The sequence below is a fragment of the Hylobates moloch genome, unplaced genomic scaffold, assembly GCF_009828535.3.
Source record: "Hylobates moloch isolate HMO894 unplaced genomic scaffold, HMol_V3 SCAFFOLD_7, whole genome shotgun sequence".
Taxonomy (NCBI): domain Eukaryota; kingdom Metazoa; phylum Chordata; class Mammalia; order Primates; family Hylobatidae; genus Hylobates; species Hylobates moloch.
This window is the reverse complement of record NW_026652282.1, coordinates 85,904,339-85,912,943: the sequence shown is the minus strand read 5'-3', so window position 1 is coordinate 85,912,943 and position 8,605 is coordinate 85,904,339. Positions and strand designations below refer to the sequence as shown.

General features: G+C 38.6%; 1 protein-coding gene across 14 annotated transcripts in view; it reads left to right on the top strand.

Annotated features, from left to right (window-relative positions):
• Window positions 1-3,882, top strand: part of MORF4L2 (mortality factor 4 like 2) — a 21,745-nt gene extending 17,863 nt beyond the window's left edge. For 4 of the 14 annotated variants that reach the window (XM_032757375.2, XM_032757378.2, XM_032757367.2 and 1 more), the window contains 2 exons: window positions 790-891; window positions 2,332-3,882. In XM_032757375.2, coding sequence (XP_032613266.1) covers window positions 2,356-3,222 — 867 coding nt within the window. In that variant the 5' untranslated portion in view covers window positions 790-891; window positions 2,332-2,355 and the 3' untranslated portion in view covers window positions 3,223-3,882. Of the gene's footprint in view, window positions 1-738; window positions 892-2,331 lie in introns of all 14 variants that reach the window. The other 10 variants (XM_032757379.2, XM_032757380.2, XM_032757372.2 and 7 more) reach the window with 3 other exon arrangements.
• The last annotated feature ends 4,723 nt before the right edge of the window (window positions 3,883-8,605 follow it).

Genomic DNA, 8,605 nt, shown 5'->3' with positions numbered 1-8,605 from the left:
CCACCATGCCCTGCTACTTTTTTTTTTTTTTTTTTTTTGTATTTTTAGTAGAGACAGGGTTTCACTACGTTGGCCAGGCTGGTCTCAAACTCCTGATCTCGTGATCTGCCCACCTTGGCCTCCCAAAGTACTGGGATCACAGGTGTGAGCCACCACGCCCAGCCTTATCTGTCTCTTTAAGATCCTATTGCATTTGGGATCCTATAGTATTATGCCACCTGGCTGTTTACCTAATAATATATATTGAGCATCTTTCCATGTCAGTACACAGATCTCTGCTTAATTCATTTGAATGTTCTTCTGTAGTATTCATACATAATTTATGTTATCATTTTCCTATTGAAGAATAGGTAGGTGTTTTCCAGTTCTTCAATATTGCAAACACCACTACATTGAACATCTTTGTATCCATGTGCAAATATTCCCACAACGTACTGTGCTAGCTGTTCAGCCACATCACCTTTATGAAATTCTCACAGGAGCCTGTGAAGGCTATAGGTAATTTGCCACATTCCACAGATGAGCAAAAGAGGCTAAGAGAGTTTACATGTCTTGCCTGAGGTCTCACAACTCATAAATGACGGAGCCTAATTGAAGTAAAGATCTGTCTGACAGCAGAACTCAAGTATTTTCTCTGATACCACGATTTACAATTGTGGTATATGATTCATATATGTGTTTAAATGTAAACATATAAACCACATGTTTGTAAATTACTCATTTTTTTCTTTTTCTTAGATGATTTCACAAAAGTTCATCTTCATTGCAGATACCTGCCTTTCTCTCTAGGTTGTATCTCCCACTTCACCCTTCTAGACCATCCCAGAAGATCTATAAGATTTCATCTGGGAAATCACTAGGAGTTCTTGGAAGGGAAAGAAGGAAGATTGTGTAAGTCAAAGGAATTGTTTGCTCTGTCACACCATGAGAATAATGGAAGACTATTTTTTGCATCCTTATCTTACTAGCACTCCCTGCTGCACTTTACACTGTAGATTATACCTTTTTCTTCTTGGAACGCTCATCTTCTTTGGCATCCAAAATAACATTCTTCTAATTCTGTTATGGCTACTCTTAACATTTTTGTTTCATTTGTGGTCTCTCTGCACATCCCTTAAATGCCTTTCGTCCTTAGGTTTTCCAGAATTCCATACTTGAAGTTCTTCCTCTCTTCTCCCTGATTTCATTGGCCCTCATAGTGTCCACTACCAGCTATGTGATGTTTACTCTCAGATCTCCATTTCTGGCTTTTGCTTCTCAGCCGAGCTTTTAATTTTTTTTTTTTTTGGGGGTTGGGGGGCGGGTACCCAGTTAGCTGGACAAAACTGAGCTTTACAATTTTATGTTTAACTGTACACCTCACACACAATAGGCCCAACACAACTTTTCCTCCAATCCATTTTCTCTTCCTGTAAATGGAAGAGTATTATCATTTGGTGATAATACTAATGACCTAATCACCCATACCTGGGAGTCATCACTGACTCCTCTCTCACCAATCTTTTTTTTACCTTCTTATATCACTGACGGTGGTGTCATGTACCATTTCTTGTGTCTGCTCCCAAACTATTTTGTGCCTATAACTGTCATTATACTAAACTTATTGTTTTATAATATCACTTTAGATATTTGGATCTCTAGCAACTACCATAGTACTTGTCCCAAAGCAGATATGCAGTAATGTATAATGACAAACTGAATAGATTAATGAATGGATGCATTACCTATGTTTTGTCATTTTATTTCTGATTCCAGACTAAACCCTAAATTCAGTGCTTTTATTAAGTTCATTAATTACCCAGGCTTGAAATTGCAGATTCCTCCTTCCTTTGGTTACTATATTCTTCATGATTTCTGTATTCTTCAGTTTCTCTTGACTCTGTCATCATCCTAGTTCAGGCCTTTCTGGACTTACACAAGAACCTTTACTGTTACTCATTTTGCCCTTAGTCAATTAAATATAACCTTCCCTATTCCATATTGTCATTTCTCCTGTTCAAAAGTCTTAAATTTCAACTCCTGCCTTTTATAGTTTTTCATTTAATTCCTTCTTTAAAATTGCTTTCCTATCTTGTGAGTGGCATCAACAGAGTAATTTATGGGTAGATGTGATGAGTATTTGGGTGAGATGAGAGTAGTGGCTGGTAGTGAGGATCAGAGAGAGGGAAAGGAGGTAAAAAAATAAAAAATCACTTATAAAGGGTCCTGAAATAGGATTTGAAATCCAGATTTTAAGGGAGTTAGAATGTGTTATTCTCTGATGGGCCTTTATGAAACATAGTTAAAGGTTGCCATAGAAAACAACCAAGTAAAATATTTTATATATTACAGTGGTTGGAATAAAAACAGGGTTGAATGAGTTCCAGAAAGCAGGGTTCTCAACCTCGTGGACAGCAATCTGCAGAAGAAGAGAACTTCAAAAAACCAACTAGAAGCAACATGCAGAGAAGTAAGATGAGAGGGGCCTCCGCGGGAAAGAAGACAGCTGGTCCACAGCAGAAAAATCTTGAACCAGCTCTCCCAGGAAGATGGGGGGGTCGCTCTGCAGAGAACCCGCCTTCAGGATCCGTGAGGAAGACCAGAAAGAACAAGCAGAAGACTCCTGGAAACGGAGATGGTGGCAGTACCAGCGAAGCACCTCAGCCCCCTCGGAAGAAAAGGGCCCGGGCAGACCCCACTGTTGAAAGTGAGGAGGCGTTTAAGAATAGAATGGAGGTTAAAGTGAAGATTCCTGAAGAATTAAAACCATGGCTTGTTGAGGACTGGGACTTAGTTACCAGGCAGAAGCAGCTGTTTCAACTCCCTGCTAAGAAAAATGTAGATGCAATTCTGGAGGAGTATGCAAATTGCAAGAAATCGCAGGGAAATGTTGATAATAAGGAATACGCGGTTAATGAAGTTGTGGCAGGAATAAAAGAATATTTCAATGTGATGTTGGGCACTCAGCTGCTCTACAAATTTGAGAGGCCCCAGTATGCTGAAATCCTCTTGGCTCACCCTGATGCTCCAATGTCCCAGGTTTATGGAGCACCACACCTACTGAGATTATTTGTAAGAATTGGAGCAATGTTGGCCTATACGCCCCTTGATGAGAAGAGCCTTGCATTATTGTTGGGCTATTTGCATGATTTCCTAAAATATCTGGCAAAGAATTCTGCATCTCTCTTTACTGCCAGTGATTACAAAGTGGCTTCTGCTGAGTACCACCGCAAAGCCCTGTGAGCGTCTACAGACGGCTCACCATTTTTGTCCTGTATCTGTAAACACTTTTTGTTCTTAGTCTTTTTCTTGTAAAATTGATGTTCTTTAAAATCGTTAATGTATAACAGGGCTTATGTTTCAGTTTGTTTTCTGTTCTGTTTTAAACAGAAAATAAAAGGAGTGTAAGCTCCTTTTCTCATTTCAAAGTTGCTACCAGTGTATGCAGTAATTAGAACAAAGAAGAAACATTCAGTAGAACATTTTATTGCCTAGTTGACAACATTGCTTGAATGCTGGTGGTTCCTATCCCTTTGACACTACACAATTTTCTAATATGTGTTAATGCTATGTGACAAAACGCCCTGATTCCTAGTGCCAAAGGTTCAACTTAATGTATATACCTGAAAACCCATGCATTTGTGCTCTTTTTTTTTTATGGTGCTTGAAGTAAAACAGCCCATCCTCTGCAAGTCCATCTATGTTGTTCTTAGGCATTCTATCTTTGCTCAAATTGTTGAAGGATGGTGATTTGTTTCATGGTTTTTGTATTTGAGTCTAATGCACGTTCTAACATGATAGAGGCAATGCATTATTGTGTAGCCACGGTTTTCTGGAAAAGTTGATATTTTAGGAATTGTATTTCAGATCTTAAATAAAATTTGTTTCTAAATTTCAAAGCAAGTAATTTGCAGTGTGCCTTTCATGTTACTGGTTGGTATTCTGGTTATTGTAGAAATAAGGTTGGTATTCTGTGGTTATTGTAGAAATTTTAGAAAACATAGAACAAATGCAAATAAGAATCATGTAATTCTACTGGATCATTCAAGGTCCCAGCAAATAAATGGGACTCAAAAATGGATGATTTGGGGAGAGTTAAAGAATTTTTTCCCTGAGTTGCCACCAGAGGGATAGGGTTGTGGGTTGTATTAGCTGGCTCAGGCTGCCATAAGTACCACAGACTGAGTGGCTTAAACAATAAATTTATTTTCTCACAGTTCTGGATGTTGGAAGTCAGATCAAGGTGTTGCCAGAGGATTTTTTTGAGGCCTCTCTCTTTGGCTTCTACACGGCCGTCCTTGTCATCACATGGCCTTTTTCTCTGTATCTGTATCCTAATCTCTTGTAAGGACACTATTCATTGGATTAGGACACACCCCAATGACCTCATTTAATTTAGTTATCTCTGTAAACACCCTATTTCCAACTACAGTCACATTCTGAGGTATTGGGGATTAGGACTTCAACATGAATTTGGCGGGTGTGGGGAGGGGTGGGTGCACAATTCAGGGCATAACAGTGTTACTACCCCTCTGCAAAGGAGACGAAGCGGGGAGGGGACAGGGGAGGAGCAGAGGGAAGGAAGGGAGGGGTCACTGGAATGGTATACAGCTGTGTGGAAAGGTCCACCTGACAGTAGCTGTAATCTTCAGGATGCAATCAGCTCACAGCGACCCTGAAAAGAGAAAATGCAATGAGAGGGTATAAGTGCTTGACTTTGCTCTCTTCCGAACGTCGCCTGCTGGGTATTTCCCTTTGTCCAAACTGGAAGCCAGAGGGCAAGAAAGACCTTTTGTATAGTCTGTGTTGGTAAGTGTGGGGGACACAGAGCAGGAAGGAAAGTAGATGGTGGGGAGGAGGGCGGAGGAGGGTGGTTGCAGGTGGTGAGTGGGAGGAGGACAAATGGGAGATACCTAGCACACGCCTGAAATAGTCAATACTTTACCATATATTCTTGGAATTATGTGTATACATAAATATTTGTAATAAAGATCATACAACTTTTTTTTAAACAAATTGGGATCAGATCATATGTATGGTTTTCTTTTTCTCCCCAAATTGATATACAAAGGAAGTTCAAGGCTAATAAAACTAGTTTATTTTTAAATGACTTAATGAAAATAAAATATGAAAATGGAAAAGTTCTGAGAAAGAAAACTAAAGAGAAGTTGCCACATAGAAAAATTTGTTATAAAATGGTACTCTAAAAGTGTATTTTGGGCACCAAAACAGATCAGGGTAACAGAATGGAAATAATCTGTGTCTGTGTATATGTGTTTAACTTGTTAGTTATGTTAGAGGGAATATTTGAATTAGTAGTGAAAGAATGGGATAGTCAAAATATTTGAGGGGAATGTTAGATCTTTTGCATTACACTTTATTCCAAAGTACATTCCAAATGAATTAAAGATTTACATTTAATAAGTGAAACCATAGATTGTTTGCTTAAAATGAAGGATATTTTATTATCTTGGCTCAGATGACCTTTCTAAATATTAGATTATTGACAGGATGCCTACAGGAAAAGGTAGATAGATTTTAATACATAAATAATTTAAATAACTTTATTATAAAACAACATGAAAAGAATTATTAGGCATGCAACACAGAAGAATAGAATAGTCACAACACATAAATACAAATTGTTAATATCTTCAAAATTTAAAAAGAGACAAGGGAGATAGGCCATAGATGCACATAGGCTAATTTTGAAAAGAACTGCAAATTGCAAGTAAACAGGTTCATTTTCCTTAAACATAAATACTTAAAATAATGAAGTATTTTCTACCACTCTTGTCATCCTCCTTGCAATAGGTGCTAGTAAGTTATTGAACATGCTTTTAGGTGTCTAGTCAATATATTGTCAGAGTAGTAGAAACCAGGCTAGGTTGTAGGCTGGCTGCATTGTGACCATCACACCATCATGTGATGACTAGACCCATCAGGTGTCAATTATTCTTCCCCAAATTCTGTACTGGGGGAGTGGCAGGATAGGATCAATGTAAAGAAGAAACAAGGTTTGATAATTATATGCAGCCCATTGATTACTGAACCTAATTATCAGATCTCTCTAATGCTGGTACTTAGCATATAGAAGTTGCTCATTAAATGTGTATTCAATGAAGACTACTTAGACTTTGTGTCTTAGTGAATACTTCATTTAAGTAGGCAAATCCCTGGTGTCAGATGGCTGAAATGATTCAAATTTTGCATTAGTGAATGATGGGTGACCAGATGGGTAGGCTTGGGGCCTCTCATCCTCATGTCTTCTGTGGAATCTAGGGCCTAGCCAACTAATTGAATTCTTGACTCCTATCCCATTAAGAAGACAGTTGTAAAATAGCCCATGATACTCATGAAAACATTCCAAAAGAAAATAAGGATTTGTTAATGAAATTTTGAATAGGAGGCCTACCAAACAGATACAGATCTTAGTTCACACCCTTGAGCATATAAGAAATGTCACATTTTCAAAGCGCCTTTAAATGAACATAAATATGACTCTGATATCCAAACCCTAGCATGCTAGTGGGAAATCCACATCAGTTATTACTGGGGATTCCTCATCTCCGTTAGTTGTACAGGCATTCTATGGTCTTATCTAGCACCAAAGCCTGAGGAGATCCCTGTTGTCTTCAACTGTCTGTCCATACTGGTTAGGGATGAGGTGCTCATTTACTGAACTGGCATGGTATCTTCAGATCGCTTGTCCCTGCTGCTTCTATCCAACCCTCTGGGTAGTGGAATGTTTGCCAAGACCAGGCAACCAGCTTCCCCTGGCCCATCACAGAGTCTTCTTTGGGTCCTGATACGGAGAAATGCTCATGTCTCTGCCACTGAAAGGAAGGATAGACCCTGACCTCTATTCTCTTGCTGCCCTAAATGGCCCTCCATTCCCATCCAGGGACATCTGGCTTGATTTCATCAATGAATATAATCCTTTTCAGAATATATGGGCTGGGCACAGTAGCTCATGCCTGTAATCCCAGCACTTTGGGAAGTCGCAGGAGGATTGCTTGAGGCTAGGAGTCCAAGACAAGCCTGAGCAACATAGCAAGACCCAATTTCTACACACACAAAAAAACATTAGCTGGTGTGCGCCTGTAGTCCCAGCTACTTGGGAGGCTGAGGTGGGAGGATCCCTTGAGCCCAGGAGTTTGAGTCTGCAGTGAGCCATGATTATACCACTGTAGTCCAACCTGAGTGACAGAGCAGGACCCTGTCTAAAGAAAAAAAAAAATCACCGGCTTCAAGCAGCTTCTACTTCCAGATCTGCCACAAATCTCCCTCTCTTGGATCTCTGCTGGAAATGAGAGGAGAGAAAAATATAAGAATACAATATGCATGTTAATATATATTTATCTTTCTTTTTTTAGAGACGGTGGGGTCTCACTCTGTCACCCAGGCTAGAGTGTAGTGGTGCCACTATAGCTCGCTGCAACTTCGAACTCCTGGGATCAAGGGATCCTCCTGCCTCAGCCTCTCAAGTAGCTGGAGCTAAAGATTTATGCCACCAAGGCTGGCTAATTTTTTTTGTTGTTGTTGTTTTGTAGATAGAGGTCTCACTATGTTGCCCAGGCTGATCTCAAACTCCTGGCCTCAAGCGATCCACCTCAGCCTCCTACGTAGCTGGTAATATTTCAAAAACTGATAATTTAATATGTCCCAGTTAAATGTATAGGTAGTTTCTTTTATTTTGGATGATTTCTTCTTGTTAATTGTTTCATTAAAAAAATCTTAGGAATATTCAGGAAAGTCATAAAGTACTTTATTAGATCCAAAACTGGGCCATCCTATTGATTTTAAAAAGGGGGCAGTTATAATAAGTGGACCCAAATTCACACATGGACTCTGTTGATTTAGCAAGTTTCTCTATTTTAATACTACAGAGATCATGTTGCTTTATCTATCCAGACATCTAGATGGCTTCCCTTCTAAAACTGAAGGGCAGTTTAAAGAGTATATTTACCCCCATGACATTCAGTGCCTAGCTAACAAGGTGGGTCCATAACAAATAGCTATTATAACTGTTATTTATTATTGTTATCAATGTCTTCATCATCAACATAAATAAGCCTGTTTTCATTCAGGAGAAGGTATGTGGATTGGTATGGAAGCATGTTGTGAAATAAATTGCATGACACTCATAAAACACCTGAAAAGGAAAGTAGTTAGTAAATATAAGGTTTGTCTTGCTTACAGCAAGTTTTTGACACAGAATAAATGTTCAAAAATTACAATTCTCTTTCCTTCCTCCCTTTCCAAAAGGAAAGGGTAAAGAATATATTCCCAAGATCTGTAGTTCTCAGCCTGAGGTCCCCAAAAGATACCATTAAGAATTGAGGAGCTCTCTTCTCTTTCCATCTTGTCTCTTCTTTCTTTCTTCCTTTTTTTCTTCCTAATTCATTATGGAGGTAATATTTAGCTGAACTTTTTCTAGAATCAAATGAGATAATATATTTAAAAGTGTATTATTAACTGAATTGTAATAATAATGATTAATAGTTAGCTTGCTTATACAAATGCCAATAATCAGAAGTTGTATATATATGTATATAAGTTGTATATATTTTTTGTATATATATTTGTATATAAGTTGTGTGCGTGTGTGTGTGTGTGTATATAT